Here is a 24,970-nt window from a genome sequence, read left to right as displayed (position 1 = left end):
TGGGGTTTGGGTGCTAGGACATTAGGGTGAGGTGGGGTTAGGTGGTGGGGTTAGGTGGTGGGGTTAGGGGTGAGGGAGTGAGATATGTTAATTAGGGTTTAAAAGTATTAATTAGGTTTAATCAGGATTAATTTGGTTAGTTAAGGATTAATTTCGTTGATTTAGCTTTAATACGAACGAAGTTGATAGTCGTCAGTCATTAATGGTATTCTATTGATTTTTCCAAATCACAGGATACCTGGTGAAAAACCAAAAATTTATTTATGTGAAAAGAATAGATGGGAAGTTCTACTATGCAAATTAAATTTTCCTCAAAAGAAAGTCGTTCTCAAACGGAGTGTTAATCTGAAACTCGTATGACCGAACAAACGAACAATCCGTAGCACAGTAGCACCAACAAACGTATCAGTTGTTTTCACAGAGACACCGAACTAACAAGTAACAACTCCCCAAAATTCCCGCTTTCCACCACACCCTCAAACTCCGGTGCTTGAAACCCCCAAAATCCCTAAAAAAAAAAACAAAAAAAAACCTGATACTTGACAAATATAATGAGCAAGAAAAAGTGTCGGGTGACACTCCCAGTAATTTTGGTTGTTTCTGCAATTTGCTACATCTATTTTACAACCATCTTTGTGTTCCTTGATCGTTGGTTAGGCCTTTTCTCTTCTCCTGGTCTGATGAACGCCGTCGTTTTCACCGCAATTGCTGCCATTTGTGTTTTCAATTACGTCATTGCTATCTTGCGGGACCCGGGTCGGGTTCCTAACCCTTTTATACCCGATATTGAAGAGGCCCATAACCCGATTCAGGAGGTTAAGCGCAAGGTAATATGATTTATCTGACTTTTTTCTGGCTTTTTAGTTTTTAATTATTGGGTTTTGGTTTTTGTTGTTTTTGTATCTCTGGGTTTGTTTCAGATTTGTGTAATTTTGGGTTTGCGTTTTGTTTTGGGTAAAATTGGCGGCTCAAGGGAATTGCATGGTCAGATTTAAAGGTGAATGATTCACGATCCTTGTTAATTGTGTTTTTGGCAAAAGTTGTTTAATTTATGATCCTCAATCTAGTAGTTGACAGATGCTTACTGTTCTTGTAAGTTGCAATGACATACGGCGTGGGGAGATTGGGTCTATTACCCTTCTGTATTGCTCTCTGTCTATTCTTAGCTGTTGTGCGGAAGCGCTATAGTTGATGTTGTGGAGACTGAATTAATCAAGAATTAATCATGTCGTGCCCGTTATATGGTGCATGTCGTGTTCCATATCTCATTGTTTCACCATATTACCAAATTAAATGTATTCTTTAGATTGTTTGGTATTTGAACATTATGAGATGACTATGTGGGCATAGTACCAGTGCTTTTGGGGAATGACATGGAAAATGTAATGGTTTCCATGACAGGAGTTAAGAGTAGTTACACTGACCATAGTAGACTAGTAGTGATAACTTAGAGGCATCCAATTGGGTTTTTGGATATGCTGTGGCTTGAAAGTGTTATCTATCGTCATTGAAGATAAAACGCACTATGGTGGCTTCTATGCTTGAAGCATTATAGGTAAAGGAAAGGCATCTTATACCTCGTCAGATGGTGGCTGCCTGAAGTGAGTGATAAATTTCACAAGTTCCATTGTGAGAGTCCTTCTGGGTTGAGAAATTCAAGATTAGAACTTTAGGTTTCAGATGGTTTAAGTTTTGACCTGAGTTCTCATTATAAGCTAAACTATGTGATCTGTAAGTGTTCATGGAGGTTGCTTATCTTGGCTGATGGACGAGTCCTTTGGAAAACAAGCAACAATTTTGTCGATTTCTTGGACGCTAAGCTACTGATTTGAGGCTTTTCATGGAGTCTTGCTACTATTAGGAGTCTACTTATGTTAATAGTTCTAATGTCATTAGGTCCTTTTTGAAAAGTCCAATTTGTGATGTGTAGTTAGTGTAAATAGAAGTCAAACCTTGTTAAAACACTAATAGTGTTAGAACTCTAAAGTTGTTAAAGTGCTAGAAATCTAATGTTGTTAGGACTCTATACGGCTTACGCATTTTTACTATCCTACTTGGGATAGGTTTTCTTTTGTTTTGTTTTAAGCACGGTAGGTCTCTTATTTGTTGAGGAGTCTTCTTTAATTATCATCTGACCGTAATTGGATTCGGTTAGTTCTTAGGTTCTATAATCATCACTCACTTATGCTCACCTAAGGGTTCAAAGGCTTCATTTCTTTAAAACTCACTTAAGAGTTTTTAGTTTAAGTTCACTCGTTAAACACAAGAAAAAATATATGGACAAGTACTTCTTATTTCAAACAAGCTAAAAGATCAATTTTCATTCAACAAAATCTGCTTTTACAAGCTAACACAGGGGTGTTTACAGTACATGGTTTACCTCCTAAATTTCTAAAATAGCAAAAGAAATAAAAGCTTAGTAAATAGAAAACTGCCAGCCAGCCACTTTCTTAAGACAAGGGGTTTTCTTGCTATTGGATGCTTGAAAACAAGTTGCAACCAGTAGGAAGGTTTCCTAGACATGAAGATTGCTCCAACTAAGGCTCCCTTGCTTTAATTGGAACAAAAAAGGGCTGCTGCTTAGAACTAAGGAAGAGTACTTGCTGATTCGCCATTTTACACGAAACCAATGAGAAATTTTCCTCCTTGGGCGGGTAAGCTGCAAAGCAGCTCAAAACACACACTTCAAGCACATAGGCGTCCACAGTCCACCTCATCCAACAACAACAAAGAAAAAAATGAATCATTGAAAAATTCCTTGTAGAGTGCTCACAATCACCAAAACATTATGTTGCGCCAGTATCACTGATGAATGTCTTCACTTCGAATCTAATTTCTACTTAATATAATTATTACAAAATAAAGCTAATCCTCCTAATCAACTTAGAAAAATTAAGATCAAGATAAACATAACATTACAGTCATTTTTGAGCAAAACAACCAAAAAAACAAGAACGAGATGCCAATCCAGTACGCATCATCATCCTAGTTAAAAAAGGAGTTTAGTTGCAGAAGAATACCAAAGAAGTATCAATGGACATCAAGCCATGACAATCCACAATAGGTTAAGAACACATTTTTCTGATTAGACCAAAAATGAAAGGCACTTGAATGAATATGGAAGACAAACACACAGACATTAGTCAAATATAAATGATCGACATTCGTTTTCTAATGTTATTAATTTCAACATCAAGAGACCATAATATACATCACCATTTTTATGATGCTCTACTCTGATTGACAAAAGAACAATAGGTTGATATGAATGCACAAAACTGAATATGCTTTGAACAGGTTCCTCTTTTGGTTCTCAGGGTCATTGTGTTAAGTTAGTTCTTTCAGAATTTTGGGGTCCAAAATGTGGTCCTCTGCCTTTCCCCAAGATTTTTTTTGTACCTTTGATCATTTTGAAGGTTGGGCCACAGAAACTTCCATATTCGAATCGTCCATTCTTTGTTTGCATGTGGCGAATAAAAAAACAATGCGGACTTTTAGCTCACTTGAATGCATGTGGGTGACTTAGAAACAATCAACCTTTTTGGCATACATGAAGAAAGACTAACGATGTTGGGGACACAAAAGTGTTCAGTGGCCTTGCCGAAGAACAAGTTCTTGAGGCCTCAATTACGCAAAAACGAAGCACCAATTAGTACAAAGTTTCCAATAATTTTTTTTAGGGTTTCGAATTATGACACTTGCCTTGGGTTTTCATTCTTCCCCTTTTTTCTATGACGCAATTTGTCTAGAATCCATTTGTTCAAAGGTAAGTAAATTGATAATTACTATGGGCCATTGTCTTTTATAGGTCATAAGGCAAAATAGGCAAATTAAAATCATAACAACCCACATTTAGGTCGTATGCAATAAATTCTAAGTGAGTTGGGCCCTATTAAAATTGCAACAACCCATACTTTGTTCCTACAAAGAATAATCAATAGTGAGGACCTATTGAAGAGAATTGCCCATAGTTGGGACCCCTTGTATCAAATTTTCCTTTGTTTAATAGTTTTTGTGAGGGAAATTGATTTTTTTGAGTTATTAATCTGAAGAGAAAGATTGAAGAGTTTGGAAGATGAACAATTTGTTAGAGAAAGATAAAGTAGAGAGATGTTAGAGTTTTTGAGAGATGAACACCTATCGGTATGCATGCAGTGATTGAGTGCTCATGTACAATTTTTCCAAAAAGTAACTCTCAAATCGATTATTTTTTGCAAATTCAATGTTCATTTCGCAGTCCAATTATTTTCAGTATATAGGTGCATCATTTGATTAGCTTTGTTTTGTGTATTCATGACCTGCTTTTTGTAGTGTGCACGTGATTCACTACATTGACGGGTGTATAACCCACTAATTGCAACAAACATGTCATTGTTAGCTCGGTGTCTGGGTGACAACCACTAACATTTTTATTGCAATTAATAGGTTGGTCACACGTCCGTATGTAGCAGACTACGCGCACGCTGTAAAACGTAGGCCATGATTACACAAAACGCAGCCGAATTGAATGCAACTGCCTATTAAACATAATTGGATGGCGAAATGAACATTGAAGTTTACAGAATATAATTAATTTAACAGTTACTTTTTGAAAAAATTGTACATAAACACTCCAACAATGGTTGCACACATTCCAAAACCTTTTCATCTACCAAAAGCTCTAGCCACTCTTTACTTTCTCTCTTTAAGAAACTGTTCATCTTCCAAACTCTCTAATCTTTCTCTTCAATTTTAGTCATAATTTTTTTGAAAAAGTTCAATTTCCGTCACTGAAACCGTTCAACAAATGGATTTCGAAAAAGCATAGAAAAGGGGATAATGAAAACCTAAGGCAAGTATCAGATTTAGACCCTAAAAAGAACAGGTTTACCGGAAATTTTGTACTAATTGGTACTTTGGTTTTGTGTAATTCAGGCCTTGAGAGGAATTCTTATGAAGGCAACTCCACCAAACACTTTTGTGTCCCGACATTGTAAGCCCTTCATTTATGGCAAAAAACGTTAAGTTTTTTTCATGTCACCCACATGCATCAAGTGAATTAAGAGTCTGCTTTTTTGGTTTCATTCCGCCGCATGCAAACATACAACGGACGATCCGGATATGGAAGTTCCTCTGTGTAACCTCCAAAAAGACAAAAGGTATAAAAAAAAGCTAAGGGGAAGCGGTAGAGGACCACATATTGGACCCTAAAATCGCCAAGGAACTCACTTGAACAAAATGAACAAGAGAACCAAAAGAGGTACTTCTTCAAAGCATTTTCCGTGTAGTTCTTTTGTTTACAGAGTTGAGCACCATAAAATGACGATGTATATTGTGATCCTCTGTTAGCGACATTAAAAAATTAGGTTGAACCAAGTATTTATTGGGTCTTATCGGGTTTTAGGTTAATATCCGAGGTCAAGTTTCGATCATGTCTCGGGACTGATCCTTACATGTCGAACCAGATTCAAGTCGATTCGGTATCAGGTTGAACCATCGTTTAGGTGTGTTTCTGACACCACTAACTCAGAGGAATATAATTGAACATTAACCCATGACAAACCACAACAGGTCAAAAACACATCTTTGTGCATCATGATAAGACAAAACCCAACAAAATTACTAAAATTCAATTATGGTTTTATATTTATAAAAGCATTTAAATATATTAACTTATCTTTTACTAAATATATACCATATTATTTCTTTATAACTATTTATAAGTTGATACTATTTAGAATTATATGTTTTTGATAACATGGTATTTTAAAATATTGCAATTGATACAATTACAAAAATCTAAATAATAATTGATATATTATGAAAGAGAGCCAAGTGAGTTTCTTTCATTCTGGTATTGGCCAACTAGCATAAATCTATTAGACTTGTTACTATCAAAATCAAACCAAAATAATGAATTAACCAAATATCTTACTTAAATTAACTCAACCAACAAATATCACTTGAATTAACTAACTAGGAAATTACAACAAAAAAATACATAGGAAATAACAAAAATACACACGAAATACAACACCTCCAATAACCACAAAACAAAAGCAATACGTAGAAGCAGGAAGGGATGTTCATCGGCGCGAGTTGCTGCGGTGGACGGGTGGTTGGGAGAATGAGAGAGGCGAAAGAGGTGGAGTGGAATGAGTGGGTGAGAGAGGGAAGATGAAATAACAAACTCAGATTGATACCAAAATCAAAATTCGCTCTAATTGAAAACCTAAGTAGCACCAATATGGATACGGGGACGGGGACGGAAAATGGCAAAATTAAAGTTTTTGAAAATGGGTACGGCTTGGATTCGGCAAAAAATTAATATAATATATTTTAATGAAAATATTACGTTTAATTTTTCCTACATAAATCTCGGTTTAATTTTTGTAAAAAAATATTAAAAGACATACATATTAAAATATAAAAGATAAGTTTTCCTTTCTAGAATATAAAGCTATATATAGGGTTATAATAGATAAGTAAATAATTCTATTTAGTAAAAAAAATAAAACTGCAAGTCAGAGAAAGACAAACAGTAACAGAAACGACTTTATTTATTTTTTAAAAATATGTTGGACAGCTGTATTGTACCTGTATAACACGACTATGAGTCTATGACACTCTTCTGACTCTCAAGTGCTCCTTTACTCGGTTTATTAACTTTAATCCTTCCCCTTCCCTTCCCTTCCCTTCCCCACATTCAAAAATAAAAAAGTTAACTGTAAAACCAGAAAAGGTCGAGCATGGCTACAACACGTACAAGTAACAAGGCTTCTGGTGAAGATGAGAGTATGCGTGACTGCCGAGCATTTGTGGTGCTTGCCGGTGAAGATGAGGGAGAGAAAAAGGTTGTGCAACTTCTATGAGAATGAGAAAGGCAGATAATTGAATTGGGGGAAAATGTAGAAAACCCTAGATCTGAGTTTTACAAGGATGCATACGTCTTTCACAAGACCAAACCGTACCCAAGACGTACCCAAAATTCGCCTGGCCGTACCCAAGATCATCCAACGTACCTAGAGCATCCAACATACCCAGATTTTTTGAGTTCGTTTTGGGGACGAGTCCTAGCCATACCCGTATCGTCCCCGTACCGTATCCGTACCGGGTACGGGATTCGGCCCTCAAGAGGCGTACCCGTGCTTCATAGTTTGAAACCCACTAGAAATTTTCGAGAAGAAAATAGTAAGGATGGGAAGCAATGAGACATTAGCTCAAAGGGAGTTGGAAGTCAAGAAATTGAATGAAAAGATAACCACCCTTGAATACCAACTAATGAAACATTATGAAGAGGCCCTTAAGGTATATGGATCATTGAATCTAGAAAAGTTGAAATAGAAATCCTGGTTGAAAAAATAGGTTAGAGGTCAAAAGGGGTGGAAGTGAAGGAATTGAATGAAAATGTTACTTCTTACACCAAGAAACACCTGGAGAAGCCTCTATGATTGCCTCTATGATTGCTAAATCAGGAAATACTGAAATTGAAAAGCTCCATGTAACAATTGAGATATTAGCAAAAAACGAGTTGGAAATTAAGGAGTTGAATGAAAAGATAAGATGACTCTTGCCGGCATTGGGCCTACGATGTGGTGGCCGAATTTCGACAGAGGCAACTGACAAGGAGGGAGCAACGAGTTAGGAGATGATCCAAAGGTTTAGCTTGTCTTATGGCTTGTATCCAACGGTTAATATTAATGATTCGTGTGCTTTGTCTTGTTTTTTTGTGTGCCATTGATTATGATGATCTAACGGTTTAGATTTTGTCCATTAGATGGTTTTGGATTTTGCCTTCAGAAAACAAATAATTCTACCAAATTATTATTCAAAACAATTAAACCCCAAATCGCATACCCTATAACCCTATTTTTAAATAATAATCATAAGTATTTATAGTAGTAATTACAATATTCATAATTTATATTAGTTGCTTAATCGATATCTGCTCATGTCAATTATATTATTGTCTCATTTATCGGTAAATTAATTAGGGAATAACAAAGATTTATATCGTAAAACAGATAAACCGATCATATAAATATATACTTCAAAATTATCTTGAATCTTTTATTAAGCAGAAACGCTAATCCGTGTAATCGAGATCTGCTCATGTCAATTATATTATTGTCTCATTTATCGGTAAATTAATTAGGGAATAACAAAGATTTATATCGTAAAACAGATAAACCGATCATATAAATATATACTTCAAAATTAGCTTGAATCTTTTATTAAGCAGAAACGCTAATCCGTATATAGTTATACTAGTTTTATTGCTCTAAGGTCATTACTTATGAAACTATACTTGTTCTTGGAATATTAACTTATACAACTGTGCTCAATTAATGTTCTGATTATAGTCATTTACGTGAATTATATTAAATAATATACTAATATTGATGTGTTATTGTATCAATGAGGTTTAAGCCATAGAGTTTTTCGATCAATACTTATAGGCTTTGTATCAAGATCTTGTTAATAGGCAATAAGATGTAGTCAATTAAGATCTTGTTAATGCAAAAAGATATAGTAATTTAACAAACTTTCCTATATATTATAACAAACTATTTTGTTATTTTTATTATTATTATTGTTATCATTGTTGTTGTTAATCTGTTATCATCGTCATCATTAATTTTCCATCATCATTACCCGCAAATTTATTATATCGAATATCATTCTTGTAATAATAGTCATTTATATAAACTATCATTATTATTATTATTATTATTATTATTATTATTATTATTATTATTATTATTATTATTATTATTATTACTATACAACATATGAACATTTGTTGTAATCCCTTAAGTAGGCCCGGTCCTGGCAATTTATGGGCCCAGGGCGAGATGAGACATAGGGGCCCTTTAGTTTTAATAATATAATTAGTAAGTTTTGATTTTCGAGTAGTACATAGTATTACGAATAAAATACAATATAAGATCTATTTTTATTTTTTGGTGACTTTTGATGAAACAACGAAGTTACAAAAAAAACTATGGAAATATAGGAATTTTATAAAGAGGATATAAATGCATTAAGTGATTCAAGTCTAGAATTTATACGAATCCTCTGATAAACATCTTAATGGTCAAATTTATGTGTAATAAACGTGCTACGTGAAAAATAATAGAAGTAAAAAAAAATGGAGAAATATATCACATAAATCCCTCTGCCTACAGTACAATTATAGGTTTCTTTTTACCCAAAAAAATTTACTTCTCAATACACATACAACAGTACAGTAACTTCCATATAATTATGCGAACATGTTTTTCTTTATACTTTTGGTACCATCTTCTTCTTTTTTTCACATTAGTAGTACCATCTTTTTTTTTTTACACCGATAACTTTCATATGATTATGCGAACATGTTTTTCTTAGAAGTCTAAAAGAATATACTTTTACCTAGAAAATAAATAAAGAGCTAGACCTTAAAAAAAAAAGATAGAGCCTATTACCAGTAATAACGTTTTTCCCAAAACAAATAAAGTTGACTGAAATAATTTGAAAGCTTGGGTATAATAAGTAAAGTTGCCTAGGAAGTTGAACACTTGCATATTAATACTAGGAGAGAGAAAAGACAGTAAAATATCTCTTACCTGTACAGTTGTACATGACAGTGGAAATTTGGGTCTTACCCAATAAATCACTTTTCACTTATAAAATACATTGGACTTGAAAGTAACATTTTTTATTTTGCGCCCTTTCAAAGTCTAGGCCCTGGGCGGTTGCCCCTCTTGCCAGCCCCCAGGGCCGGGCTTGCCCTTAAGCCTCGGAGGTATAAAATATCATTCATGTGACATCATTAGAGTATAAAGTGGTTTTACAATTATTTTGATACCAATGTAGTATTAAAATGTCTAACTATATTGATAAAATAGTTTGTTTATACTTTATCATATATAGTCACGACATATATATAGTTGATTAAGATCATGATTCTTGTTATTAATTTATCATTATCATCGTGATGTTTGTTATAATTGTTGCTATTATTAGCATTGTTGCTACTATTACTATTAGTAGTTGTATTATTATTGTTATTGTTAGTATTCTTGTTGTTATTGTTAGTATTGTTACTAATACTGTTTTTATTTGTTTTTATTATTATTATTATTATTATTATTATTATTGTTTTATGTTTATTATTATTTGTTATCATTGTTTTCATAGCTATTTACAAACTTATATATCAATTATATTGCTTATAATAATAGAGTTATTTATATTAACCTGTGATTTGGTCGTGTACTTGTTATTATTGTCATTGGTTATAATATTATAATATGTCAAGAGTTGTTGTACTCATATAGCAGAGTAGTTTTACACAATTGACTAGTCCAAACACGAGTTGACTAAGAGAACACATTAAACATCACGGTAAACAATATACTTCATCCGTCCAATAATATAGTGCTTACATTCCATTTTGAGTGTCCCAAAATATTGTGCCTACTTAATTTGTTATCAATTTTTTTGGATTTAGTTATCCTCAATTTCCATAGAAATTTTCTATATTATTCATACCTTTCTTTCAAAATGTTTGCTCCTATTTATTGATTTGCACCATTCCGAGGGAAATTCATTGCCTTTTGATTCTTTTTTGAAGGAAAAAGAAAATAGAGAAATAGTTCGTACTTCATTATTTTTTTTCTAAAATTCTTCTATTCCCTTCATTCTCCTTAATTCTCGTGAAAAAGAAGTAAACACTATATTATGGGATGGTGGAAGTAGTATTTTATTAGTTTTTCGTTATCATCTATATATTTATGCACACACACGTATGTATATATATGTCGATATGAATACTTTTAATAACATGATTCGCTTACAAATTCATTACAAAATCAAAATTGATCATACCTCTATAATAGTCAATGTATAATAGCTTGATCTTGAAACTATTTGATAAGTGATAATTAGTTGATAAAGAAGTTAACAACATGATATAAAATGACCCTATCCGGAGTTTAACCGAAGTTGAATTGACGTTCAATAGCGAATGGGCCCGATGTTTCACAATAATCAGACTAATGTCATAAGCGATTCAACCGGAGCAAACTTGACTTTACCAAATAGGTCCTACTTAAATCCGACTAAAAATTGTCCATTGGCAATCGAATCTTGAAATCTATGTTGCTCAGACTCGGGTACCCATGTCCGACACGGGTACGTGTCCAAGTGTCCGACTCGGCTATTTTTTGGAATTATTTCTATTTTTTAGCCCAAAACAAAGTGTCCAAGTGTCCCACCCATGTCCGAGTGTCGAGGTTGCGACACGTGTACTTGAGGTGAATTGAAGAGTCCGGCAACATAGCTTGAAATTGATTTGACTTCTAAGTGGGACGACCCAGACGTGTTCGACGCCCGACAATTCGACTATTCAAATGTGATAGAACTTACGGATCCCGATCTATAAGCTGTTTTGACACCATCATTGGTTTCGAGAGTTAAACCAAATTCGAGCAACCATGACTTGTTTGAGCCCTGTTAACTGCTATCCTTGTTACTTCCTTTGTCCCAAAAGACACTTGTTGGGACACTTAATCTAAGGTGTTAAGTGATTTTGTAGTTATCAAATGTTATTTTATTAAATAAGTAAATGTAATAGGAGTTGGTGGGGTATATTTTATTGAAAGAGAGAGGAAGTTGGTATTTTTATTTATAGAGATAGAATGTTGGCTAGAGGGGTGTAAGAAAATTAATGCAATAATTGTGGGACCATGCTAAATATGGAAGTCTTTTAAACTAATTTGGGACAAACAAAAATGAAAGGCTTCATACTGTTATTGGATGGAAAGAGTATTTTGTTAATTTTCGGACTTAAATCTTAGGAACCAAGAATTTATGTTGTTAGGCTATAATTTCCTATCACTATTGTATCATCACATTGTCATTTCGTATAAACTACAATTAGAATAGCCCTGGCCTCTTGCTTTAGTTCTATATCATGTAGATGTTTTTGCCGCCATAAGATATAGCTGTCTAGCTGGTGGTGGCAAGGCAACACTTTGGATGTTCTCTTAAGCTATATAGGTTCTATTTAGAAGTTCTTCCATTTATCCTTTTACCACGTCATTTATTTGGGCCCAACCACATGGCAACCCTAAAGATAAGGAATTATTATTTTGACTTTTGACTTGTTGTCGCAGAAATTAGACCATGTATTGGTAGTTGGCATCTCCTAGTTAAGATCTTTGAGGCTTATAACAACGGGTTTTATATTACTTGGTGAAGGACTCCTTTAGTTTCGCGGTCATAGATAAGTCTAAGCAGTTCAATTTTGTATCCTTATACAGTTTAATTGATACCTGTCAACCAAAGATATTAAAATTAGATGATCTTTCATATTATTGGATTTGGATCATCTTACAATCCAAGGTTGCAAGTGATGTTTTAGTGTTGATGTCAAGCCCAAATTTGTCACTGAGTATCAAATGAGTTAATGATTACAGCCCCATTGAAGACATAACAACAACAAGGAAGATGTGAAAGTGGCGTGTAAGAGCAAGCCCAAAGTTCTGTTTTACGCACACTATTTTAATTTACTTTTGTAGTTAAATGTTGTTTGTAATAAAAGCCCAAGAGTTACTCCTGAAGTTACTCTTGTTGGCCAGTTATTTGGAAGGAGTCTTTTAAGCTCTTTATTTGCTTCCCACAACCAGCCATGAAGTTAATGTAGGTGTGATTTAAGGAGGCGTTGAGCTTTTTAAAAACCGTTGGAGTTGGACGGTTTTTAGGGTTGTTTGGCTTGTAATCTCTTCATCTTTTGCTGCTCCTATACTCTATATATAGTGAGCATATGATATGAAGATAATCAGCTTTGTGAATGAGACAAAAAACCCCTTGTCTTTAAACATTTTAACTTTGAGCATGTCTCAAGTTCAAGTGTTCTCTTATTGCTTTGAGTGTGTTCTTGAGTAATAAGCTTAGGGGAGGTTGGGTTAGTCTTGACTCTGGCCTAAAACCCCAAAACTTTGAATGTGTTCTTGAGTTTTCCTTTGTTTCATGGCTTTCTTGAGTTTTCCTTTGTTTCATGGCTTTCTTGAGTGTTCTAGTGAGTATTCTTGTTCTCTTAAGTTTAAATCCATCACTGATGTAGCAAATCAACTTTTCTGGATGAGATTTTTATAGTTTTTGACAGGTATTAAAGCAAGGCATCTGTTCGTCTATGATTTTGTGCACTAGTCTGTGTTTTAAAATCGCCTTATGAGGTTTTTCTTTGCCAAGAATTGCGGGGGTCACGTGATAGGGGTCCATTCCCTAGTCTTCCACTGTACATACTTAGACGAGACCCTTGATGGATGATATGCTTTCTGTAACCTTGGTGCCCAGGAAAAACCCACTTTTTTTTATCTTACTCTCCTGCCCTCCATAGACCACTGCTAATGGAAAGATGTAGTGGCCAGATTATTTTTACTAATTTAAGAAAATTTGGGCTTCATGAATTAAGGTCAGTAGCTGTAGGATCCAGTTTGAACCCTCTATATTTGAATTCATGTAATTTGAAATTTAGAACTGGTTTGACATGGTATGGCTTGCTGAATACGTGAGCTGTCCTGCTGCTAGGCCTTTCAATTCGTTACATATGGCAATAATAACAGGGAACTTTTCTTCACGCTTGAGAAATAGGCTATTTATAGCTTTATGTCATGATCAATCAATTGGTACAAACTTTATACTTTATAGCCAACCTTGATTTGATTATGTTACTAAAAGTCTATAAAGTATAAAGTATATTGAGTAGATTTTGCCATTTTGGGATGGAGGGGTTTCAAGGAATTTCCGCTCATCTTTCCATAAACATTCTTCACTGTTGCACCATCATTGACCCTATATTATGCTGTCAACATTATGAACTCAGCTTGAGCCTTTGGCCTAACCCGGGATCTAGGTCAGCTTGGTCTAAACCTGGGCAAAGGTTGATAAGTAGCCCCCCTATGCAACAGTTGACTCCTTTATCTTGTTGTCCTTTTGTGTCTTTCCTTGTTTTTTTAAGTTGTACCTCGGATATTTTTTTTATCATGATGACTCATTATTACTACTAGTACCAGATAGTAGTGATAATTGTAGTATCTTTTTCATTTATTATTGTTCTCATATGTTGGACTTGGTATCGCTGTTATTACTTTAACAGAAGATTTATATTTTCGGAGTGTGGCAGAGTGAATTGGTGTTTTCTCCAATAATTAACTTGGAAGTCTCGGGCCAGGTAATTAGTTGGATGCAGGTTATTGTTTGTCGACATGGTTTTCTTTTTTGGTTCTCTTTGGAAAAGACCTTTGGGGATAAAGTGACTGTTCTTTGTTTCCTTTTCAATTTGGAAGTCTGCTTTGATTCATCTCATCTTTTAAGGATGAAGCTTTGGAGGGTTTCAAGTTAATTGGGGAAGATTGAAAGGGGTGATGCTGTTTTTTACTAATATTTTCTGATGATGATTTTTGTTCATATCTGACGACCTTGTTCAGTCTAAAAAGCTGTTTTCCCTTTCGCTTTTTATCAAACTTTGAATCAACCTGGAGAAGTTCAGTATAACAAGGGTTAATGTGTATTCTTTTTCGTTTGATTTGCAACCTCTCCTGCAGCCATATTCTTTTGTTTCATACCTTAGTCATTGCTATAAGCAATTTGTTTTTGTGGTTGGCTGGAAGAAGAGGTACCATCTTGTGCTTTTGGGACTTAGTTTGTAAACTCCAAAGGAACGGGTTAGGTCTTGGGAGTGCTTTTACACAAGGATATCTTTACGGTGGTGGAGGTGGGTTTTGTGATCTTGAATTTTGGTGGTGTTGTGTGGTAAAAACCAGGATGTTTTGGATATCTTTATAGGTATTTGTCCTTTTCGTCTCGTTTAATTTATTTGCCTATTATGAAGTTGTAAATCTAAACAAATAGACTTTTAGTAAGCTTATGTTCTTTGTTGGACGATGTCTTCTTGGTATCTCGAGTTTTGACCTCTTGGTTAGAGAGAAAAATGTTCTCATGGAAATCCATTTGATAAGGAATCTTCCGGTTGGTGAGCGGTTCAGGTTACGTATTTGTTGGAGCCTTGGAGGATTGCTGTATATGAGATTCTGTGGTGGGAGAGGTTGGCTGGGAGACTTGGTCATTTCTCTTTCAAGTTTTTTCTGCGAACTGTTTAGACATGCTGTAATTCGTCTTTCTTGGTTTCTGCTGAAGAAGGTTCATGGTCTGTGTAGACTACTTGTGTGGGTGAGGTGTAATGTAACACTAATAAAAAGGACTACTTTGTTCACTAAGTAACTGTATTACCTCTGACATTATCTTATGTGCTATAAGATGGTTCGACGAGGAGCCACCTTATTTGCACTGGGATTTGGCTGCATGAGTTATAGATTGTATGTGCAGTTTGCAACTGTAATTGTTGCATCTGTAATCAATGATTTCAGCTTGATCAATTATTACAGCTTTTAATAAGGGGAGAATGTTCCCTGGTGGCTGCTTGCTTGTCCACCCTATAAGTTCTGTGGTTCAAGAGGACTTTAGTGATTTAGAAACTTTCAGAATAGGCCCTAGGTTCACCAGTCTTGTGGCAACGTCTATGTGAAGTAGTTCTTTGAGACCTCCTGAGGTTATTCCTTGTATGTTATACAATGCAATGTGCACGTATCTGTTTTCATTATTTCTAGACTTCTATTTTCTCTGCTCTTAATTATTCAGTGATTTGAATGAAGTTTTCCTTTATTTAACAAAAATGGTTTGGTCTAGAATCTGAAGTGTAAAGAGCTGTAGAATTTATTGTTTTGCAAAACAAGTTACTTTAATAAAATTCATGGGATAAAATAAGTAAACTTTAAAGCAGTTAATAGTTAATACCGAGTTATCTGATGGATTTGGCTTCATAAAGGCTTTCTCCCTCTCCCCCCTTCTAGTCTGTGAATTTTTGGAGCCTATCCAACAAGATGAAACTGCACAATGCCTAAATCTCATGTCCACACAAGTTATTGTTGATAATTTTGGAAACTTTTTATCAATTTTGTTTTGGGTTAATATATATGGGGAATATGAATATGGATTTAGGAATATGAACATGGATTCAAAAAATAAAAGACAGCATAAGACCTACTTGGACACAAAGTGTTGTAAGGGGAATCTCTTAACCTTAGTCACGAGTCATCAACAAAGGCCATGAAGGTCCTTTTGAACTATGTATATACATATATGGAGGTTGACTAGTCAAATGGGTAAATAAATACAACCCATTGATACTTTGGTTGATCAAATTAAACTCCGGCGCTTAATTGGTTAAATAACTGCAACCTATTGCCACTTTGGTTAAATTAATTGCAATGAATCAATTTTTTGGTTGGAGGTTTAGCAAATATGGTGCATTTTTGTTTCACATGACTAATTATCTAATTAGATTGATGTAAATTAAATGTTTTAAGTCTACATTGATGGTTTTTATAGTTGCTTAGAGACCATGAAGTAGAACTGTGCCCAGTCATATGAGCAAGCTAGAAAACCCTTAATTTATCCATATCTCATTAGACAATCCTTAATGCTTCCCGCAGTCAAATTAGCGAATTAGTCACATGAAATAAATACGTTAGTTTTTACAACCTCCGGCATTTGATTCCTATCGCAATCTTTTTAACCGATGTGGCAATGAGTGGATGGCTTTGATTAGTTACCTGACAATTAGAGCCTTACTCTAGAATAAACAGACACGTGCTGCAGGTGTAGGGCCTTGAGCAATGCGTCATAGTGCTGGCAGCCATGCTTCAAGAATAGAGAACCAGCAATGGCCCTCACGCATGGCCGTGCATATGCAGTTGTTTCTTTTGCAAAATGGTGTGTGACAAGTTCATTGAAAGCTTTTGAATGCTATTGCTTTTCCAAGTGGTCTCACTGTGGAGCAATTCGTGATGTGTTGCAAAACAGCCCCTCTTCCGCAACTTAGTTGGTCCAAGTCTTAAATGCCTTGAATTATCCCAACTTTATGCACTTTTTTCAAGTCAATGAAATACTGCGGTGCTGAATATCACCAAAACTGAACCCTAGAGCCTTTTTTTTATGGTGTGAAATCATAATGAGAATTGTAGGTTAGGTTTAATGCATTTTGGAAAACCTTTCACGTAGATGCTTCCACTCAGACGTGCCTGCATAGGCACAAATATACATAGGCGTGCCAACAAAGTTCTCATTAAGAGCGTAATCTGAGTTGCTCTCCCTCCCCCACTGCTCCCTTTGCTCAAAGAATACTCAAACAAGGGTTTTTCTATGTTAAGTCTCATTGTTATGGTCATTAGCTACTGATATTCTTTTTCTATCAGCGTGGCCATGTTGCTATAAACTGCTTATTTGAGCTATTCAGGTTGAAGAGAAAATTTGAATTGATACATGTATTAAGGTTATATTGCCCTTGTTTTTTTAAGATTTCATTTGACATTGTCTTAATATAATATGTTATGGTACCTACGTGCTGGAATTTTATTTCATTTTTACATTTTTATTCTGAAGGGGTAGGGGTGCATTAGTTTGATGCTTATTCATCTGTGGATACAATTTTGCAGAGCGGTGACTTAAGATTTTGTCAGAAGTGCTCCCATTATAAACCTCCCCGTGCACATCATTGCCGAGTTTGCAAAAGATGTGTGCTGCGAATGGTATGCATAGTACTTTTGTGCCTTCTTGATTATACGATCAATGGTTATACATTAATATGTTGCCTTACGAATGCCAGGACCACCACTGCATCTGGATAAATAATTGTGTAGGCCATGCAAACTATAAGGTCTTCTTCATATTTGTCCTCTATGCTGTAATAGCATGCATCTACTCTGCGGTACGCACATGTTATGATTCTACATGAAGGGCTGATGAATGTTTTCATTCTTTTGGGGGAAGGCAGAGAAAGGAGGAAGAGAATGTTAAAAATCATATATTTGACTCTTACCCCTTTGCACTTTTCAGGTATTGCTTCTGGGTAGTATGGTTAGCGACACTGCACAGGATGAACAGCAGAATGAAGGATCATCAAGAACTGTATATGTAAGATATTTACTGTGGTTTTGTTTCTCGTAATAAAATTTTTAGTAGTGGTTGTATAATTTCTCATTCCAGTGTAATCGGATCATTTCCCATTTGAAGAAGTTTCATATTCATTGCATTACTACCTTATTTCGTAATGAGTTCTCTCTATCCCTTTCCTATCATATGGATGGGTCCCTTTTAATTCTCTCTCTAACTCTCTCTCTCTCTCTCTCTCTCTCTCTCCTCATCACATGGGCCCCTTAATATGTGTGCAAAATCCCAATGATGGATTATAAATGGGAGGTAGGAAGTATAAATTAATTCTCTTTTCTAGGTTTTATGATGTTTACTTGTCTGTTCCGGAACCGGTTTGGGATTTTCTTTGGTTACTTAGTTTTTCTTCACAGGTGATATCATGTCTCCTTCTATTCCCTCTGACTATAGCACTCGGTGTTCTCCTTGGTTGGCATATCTACCTCACTCTACGAAATAAGACTACTATCGAGGTTTGGTTCCGTCATAGAGAATAACACTTTGTCTATTATTCTGTTGCTGAATGGTCTTATGTATTATTGTGGATATACATTACAGTATTATGAAGGAGTCAGAGCTATGTGGCTTGCAGAGAAAGGAGGAGAAGTATACAGACATCCTTATGATCTAGGAGCTTATGACAACTTAACTTTGGTAAGGTTTTTGCGATATAATCAATTTTCACATAGGATCTGCTTTTGGTAGATCCTCATGCAGATATAATTTGTTATGTGTGCTCTAGCTTTTCTGGATCATAAACATCAGAAATTAGTTGTCTCTTCAATCATATTTATCCTAAGTTCTCAACAAACTTGGTATTGTAACTTCTACTGAAATTCTTACTGATTTGAATTTATCTGCATTTTTAGAATTTTTTTTGGCAATTTGAGAAGTAAAATATTATTTGAAAGGATCTAATTATAATTATTTTGTGTCATGAATGTTCTACAATTTCATAGGAAAGAACCTCCTATTCAACCCACAGATCACTGATCCTGAAAGCAGTCCTAGTGTAGTCTCATTATTAGCAGCTGAACCCACATACAATCCTGGCTCTTTGATTTTACTCCTGTCTTTCTCAGCACATAGAAAACCCTACAAAAGGACTGCATCCTTGGAAAGATAAAGAAGCAAAGAGAGAAAGAAGGGGTGGGAAGATGGGGAGGTGGCGAAGGGGAAGATGAAAAATGCTGCATTCAGAATACAGGTTTTGGCATCATTGGCTCTAACGAGTGTTTTTGACAAATAGCCTAGAGAACAAATCTGAAATATGGGGACTTAAAGCACTTGATTCCTAATTGATGTTTTATATGATTATCTTGGTTAAAGAACGCAAGAAGGAAACAACAATAAGCTGTAACCAATTATTTGTGAAAGTCACTGGGCAATATTTGCTAATTACAAGCGATTTTATACCAGCCTCTTACTCGTCGGAAAAAATATAAGTCTAAGACACTAGGGTTGCTCTCCTAAACTTGATCAAAATATAGCTATAAAAAAGTCTTGTGAAACAAGGAGGAACCCACTGACATTAAACGCTGGACTTTGCCCTTATTACACAACAAACAAGAGAAAAATTTGAGACAAACTCTTAGTAAAAAATTGAAGCCAACATAACATCTTGAAAGTAACTCACTAGCTCGCTGAATATATTTTTCTGCTGTAGCCTGTTGGTATCAAGGCTTTGTTGTTGTACCCTGTTGCCACCTTTTCTTTCATTTAAAGTCAAGCAACCCCCTTGCACATTGATTTATTCCCCCTTCCAAAAATAAGACAAACTGTTGCAATTTTCTTTAATTAATTTTTTGCCAAATGCAGCCCTTTAAAGTGGCCACTTTGTTAGTTGCAGCCCTTTTATTAATTCTTTTCAATTGCAACCTCAAATAAACCAAACTCTTTTAAGTTGCTGCCAAAATCTAACTTATCGTCACGCCTTTTGAGCTGCAACTTAAAAGTGTCTGGTTTATTTGATGCTGCAATTGAAGAGATTGAAAGGAAAGGGCTGTAACTAACAGAGTGACCACTTATAAAGGGCCGCATTTGGTAAAATATTCTGTGTGTGAATTTATTTCTCAACTTTTTCCATTCAATAATCTAAGTCAGCAAGAAGAAACAATCACTTAATTTCGAGCCCAAGTTCCAAAGAATCAACTCGGACCCTTAGTCAATGCTTCATGACAAATGAAGATCATATTAGGGTGAATGTAAATGTGAAGCTGGTCAGTGGCTTGGTGAAGTTTGGCCTCTAAAGTGTTAGGATGAGGAAAGGAGTTTCTTTTACTGGGTTGGGGTTGGGGAGAGGGTTGGTAAGAGGTAAAGTGAGGACCTTAAAGCTTTGATGGGGACATAGATGTAGATCTTGAAACATCTAACATCATCAAGGTGAATATGTGGCTACACCGCTACACTACGAACCAGCAGCTCTCGTCCTTCCTTCTTTCTTTCCATTTTTTTTTTGTTTTTTCGGTTTTTTTTTTAAAAAACCGTGAAATTATTTTTTTTAAAGTGGGGTGTCATCTGTCCCCATGTCCGCGGTTGGATCCAGCCAACACAAAATTCTGCTAGACAAGGTGAGGATACCTAAAGTTTTAGTAGCATTAAAGTTCACTAAGATTAACTGCAGATGTTGATGGGAAAGTTAGACGTTTTAGTGTGCCTAGTGACTATTTATGTTTGACGTAGTCCTACACATACTCAAAAGATTACCCTTTAGGTAAAAGCTTCATTAAAACTATGTCAACACTAGAGAAGCCATCAATATTTGCTTAGCTTGTCAATCTATGTACCTTGCCTAGCTTATCAGTTTGGATGGAGACTTGCCAACTCACTCTGACATTGATTGATTGACAGGCAACAAATTGGAAGATTCTTTGTAGTATTTTGGTGTATGAAGATTCTATAACTATATCTGTTTCTATATATATTATTAAAACTTGAGGGTACTGTAGGCTGTGTACGTGTCACCGCACCTTGTACGTTGATGTGGCGTCACTTCATCGCTGACATTGCATTCCACCTTAAAAATGATAAAAAGATGTGTGTAAGGAGTCTTGATCCTATGACCTCTTATATGTAACCAAATTCTAATTCTTACTATTAGATCCTTATGCCTTTTGAATTTTTGAATGATAAAATTACAAGAGAAAAATATATAAGCAATACAATCAACCATTATTTTTAAAGCGTGGGCAATATATGTAGGTGCCTACGCAGCCACATGTCCCCTCCCCCCTCAAACACTAACTTGGCCTTTTATGGCGGATATTGGTGCGCAGACCCCTTTCTTCTATATTTTGAGAGAAAGAGAAGTGATATGGCGCCATGTCATTTGTGACTTGACATCTATTTGTAACATTGTCAATGTAAGATTTTGAACCCACAACCTTAAGTATGGAAGAAAGAGATCCTCTTATTGCTTCTTTTATCAAGATCAATGATGATGATATGGATATTTAATGGAAACCAAGAGTTATATTGTAATGTTTTGAATGTGTATTATGAATAATATGACTTATGTTCATTCTTTTTACTGACATCACATTTTCCTTAAAAATGATCAAGGATATAAGAGGTATACAACCCTTGACTTCTTACTTAATGTCATGATATTACCACTAAGCTAAATCTCATATATGGAACTATATTCCAATTTCAACTACTAAAAAACATATTCTCTTTTTGTTAACATAATTTAAAAATAAAATAACCCGGGGCCCAAAATTTTCGTATCTATTTAATCATGATATATTTCTTTAGCCTTTATGACTACATTCTCGTAGGATAGGACTCCTTTTTGGTGCTCCTTTAATATATATTTTCAGATTACATAATGTGATATGTTCTTATGCGAAGCCTACGTTTAGCCTTTTGACACTGGCTTGGGTTTTTTTCCAGATAATTTTACAGTGATAAATCTTGTACAAAATGAATTTTGCATGCTTTAGTGTAGTAGGATGGTCTAACATCAAAACCTTAGGATAACAGCTGTGTGACTGTACTTAAGGGAGCATTTATTTCTGCTGAATATTGTAGTGTAAACATTGCCATTTCTGACACAGAACAAGGATTTAGGGATGAGGTTCGTAGATTCCACAGAAATGGCGGCGGGTCAATAGCCAATAGGTGGCCTTTTACCGACTTGGTGGTGGTGTGGACTGTGCCTTTCCTTTTTTTTTTTTTTTTCTTATTTTGTGCTATCGGTTCTTGTATGGGAAACAGGGGAAGTTGTGTGGTGGTTATGCCCACACTGATCATGGTGGTGTGGACTGTGCCTTTTATTTTCTTATTTTGTGGTATTGGTTCTTGTACTGAAAACAGTGGAAGTTATGTGGTGAGTCTGGCCACACTGATCTTGGTGGTGGTGAAGAGGGAACCAGTAATGAGGGCAGCGTTGCTTTTTTTCTCTATAATTTTTGTTGAATCGAGGAGAGGGCAATGGGAAACAGTGGGAGATCATGGAAGGGCGATGCGGACAGGGGGATTTTTGCTGGCGATGGAGTGACAATGATGATGATGGCTGCACCGTTGATGGGTTTGGGTTAACAGAGGAGGAAACAGATGTGAGGCAATGGGTGCTGGGTGGCAGCAGCTAGGTAAAGGCGCTGTGGTGGGGGTAGAGGTGGTCGTTAAAAACAGGGCGGGGAGGGAAGAGGATTAAAAGAATAGGTTCACTTGTGTAATAAAAGTGGGCTACCAGGAGCAGTTTGGAAAGGCTCTGCGCAAACATGGAATTAACTTGGAATTTTTTAATAAACTTAATGTGGAATTTATATGGGAAGGCACCAGCATTCGGTATCATTTGTTGCTTTTGTCATAAAAATTATTCTTTAATTCACGTTTAAAATAAAAAATTGAAAAAAAATTATCCCTTCACACCATCATCATCCTCTCGGGCTTCAACCACACTTTTCTTTCTCCCGTGACCCGTCTGTCACTCTTTTATTTCAATCAAGCATAAATCTCAACATGGCAGACAAAAGGTTTCCTTGTCTTTTGTGTTTAATTTTATTTAAAATAAACATAACAATAATGATAATAAGAATAATAATAAGCATTAGATAACAACAATCCAGAATCTTTAGTTCTGCCTATTCAGAACTTTACGGGAAATCTATCTTACGACTTACAACAACAATCTAGGATCCTTATTGCTGTCAATCTGGAACTTTACAGGAAATCTGTAATTAGTTCTAGTTAATTCAGGTTCGGATTAGTATAACAACTAACAGGAGATTCTTAAGGTGTGGTTGCATAATTAGAATTCCCGAAAAAAAGGATATTTCTTTTAAATATCTATAGTTGTAAATTTTCCATTTCGAAGCTGTTCTGGAAATGCTATTTCTCCATTCCTGTTTCAATTTTGAGGGAACTTTTTTTAAATATCTATAGTTGCAAATTTTCCATTTCTAAGCTGTTCTGGAAATGCTATTTCTCCATTCCTGTTTCAATTTTGGTTCCCTTATCTGTTTCAGTGCTGCATTCGTCTGAGCCACCCCCGCTTTTATCCTTTAATAACTATCTGTGATCCTCAACTCGTTAATGGCATCTGCTTTTAGGTATCTTGTTGCATGTTGGTTTATATTTTCGTAGTAATTATGTTTATGTCATACACCAACCTAGGCCACGTATAAGTTCACATATGTTGGGCACAATAAGGGTAAGTCTGGTATTAATACACCTGGAGGCAGCTAGTGGGAATGGAAAAATAGTGACGTTGGGATTGGTGATGTGGGGAATTTGTTAGGAATCAGCTGGCAGAGCAGGGAACGTCAGAGATAGAATATTTCTTAGGTCTATAAATAAAGGGAAAGAAATTCAATAGTATCTATCTTGAACATTGAGTCATTTAGTTTGTAATTATTAGAGTGATCTAGCCACTCGAAAGCTGTGAGCTTTTTGCCATAGGTAACTGAAATACAAAGTTACAATCTTTCCCGCTCTATTTGGTTGCTCTCTAAATCTGTGGCTGACCTTTGATGTGTCTCAATCTCACGGGTTGATAACAGTTTAATGTTTTATAGTAGCAGGTGAGAAACGTCTCTGCCCAAATTAGAGCTTTGTTCTAGGATTTACTTTTCTTTTGTATAATGTCCTTTTCACTAATCACTTGTCACTTGTTTGGTTGGTTTTGCTTTCTCCAATCAGGTCCTTGGTCCAAATATCTTTAGCTGGTTATGCCCTACCTCAGGCCACATTGGTTCAGGTTTACGCTTCCCTACAGTATATGATAAGCTTACTGGATTGTCGTCAGAATGAAAGGAATTTTGCTCTAATGTTGGTAATGCAGCCAGAGTCATTCAGTTGATATGGTGATCAATTGGGAGCTCATACGGTCCTTCATCAAGTTTGTATGTTTTAGGAAATGCAGCTGCACTTGTAGACAAAATGCATTCGAACGGTGTTCAAGTCAGTGTCTAAATGCGAGTTTTAGGTACTCCACTACAATCAAAAGTATTTTCAAGTGTAAGCGGTATTTCAGTCGGGTAGTCTTTTGTGAAATCTTGAGGTCTGGAGTGATGAAGTACTGGAGTCTCTAGGCTGGGAACTGTATGTGGCTGATGCTTCGGCATGCAACTGGAGAAACATAACCCCGGCTTAAGCTTCGGTCCCAGTATTCTGGATGATAGAATTCATCTACTAATTTGTATCACAATTGTTTGGTAACTAAAGAAAAATTGTAATATATTCGTATATGTTGTACGTGCTCAATGTTTTCTGTTGCATTTGTATGAAAAGAGAATTAGATATAAGGTTGTCTCGTGGAAGCATAGCTCTATGTACTCCAAGGTATACCTTATAAGTTGTGCTATAATATCGTCATTGCTGTAGTAGGTGAAATGTTAATAGGGATTATTTCACAGTTTAAACTATTAAAATGTATCAGTAAGGACAAGGCAATATTCACTGAATGATTTTAGTGTTTTTTACCCACAATAATTTTATTTTCGTTTGTTTA

The 24,970-nt window shown here is 35.4% G+C and overlaps 1 protein-coding gene across 2 annotated transcripts; it reads left to right on the top strand.

Annotated features, from left to right (window-relative positions):
* The first annotated feature begins 260 nt into the window (after nt 1-260).
* Nucleotides 261-24,970, top strand: LOC104893656 (probable protein S-acyltransferase 16). Of its 2 annotated transcripts, XM_010679786.4 has the most exons (8): nt 261-827; nt 974-997; nt 17,523-17,615; nt 17,693-17,794; nt 17,923-18,000; nt 18,390-18,488; nt 18,574-18,669; nt 24,160-24,970. In XM_010679786.4, exons 1-8 carry the CDS (start codon nt 552-554, stop codon nt 24,268-24,270), a joined length of 879 nt encoding a protein of 292 aa, XP_010678088.1. In that variant the 5' UTR covers nt 261-551; the 3' UTR covers nt 24,271-24,970. The 2 variants fall into 2 exon arrangements, with proteins under 2 accessions (XP_010678088.1, XP_010678089.1); XM_010679787.4 differs by lacking the exon at nt 974-997 and having other exon boundaries at nt 264-827.

This window comes from Beta vulgaris, chromosome 5 (assembly GCF_026745355.1).
Source record: "Beta vulgaris subsp. vulgaris cultivar EL10 chromosome 5, EL10.2, whole genome shotgun sequence".
NCBI classification, from domain to species: domain Eukaryota; kingdom Viridiplantae; phylum Streptophyta; class Magnoliopsida; order Caryophyllales; family Amaranthaceae; genus Beta; species Beta vulgaris.
This window is presented reverse-complemented; position numbering and strand designations above follow the sequence as displayed.

Coding starts and splice junctions, on each gene's coding strand:
- LOC104893656 (XM_010679786.4), top strand. CDS start 552: ATGAGCAAGAAAAAGTGTCGGGTGACACTCCCAGTAATTTTGGTTGTT. Junction 17,795..17,922: donor TAGCATGCATCTACTCTGCG/GTACGCACATGT, acceptor TGCACTTTTCAG/GTATTGCTTCTGGGTAGTAT. Junction 18,489..18,573: donor GAAATAAGACTACTATCGAG/GTTTGGTTCCGT, acceptor TATACATTACAG/TATTATGAAGGAGTCAGAGC.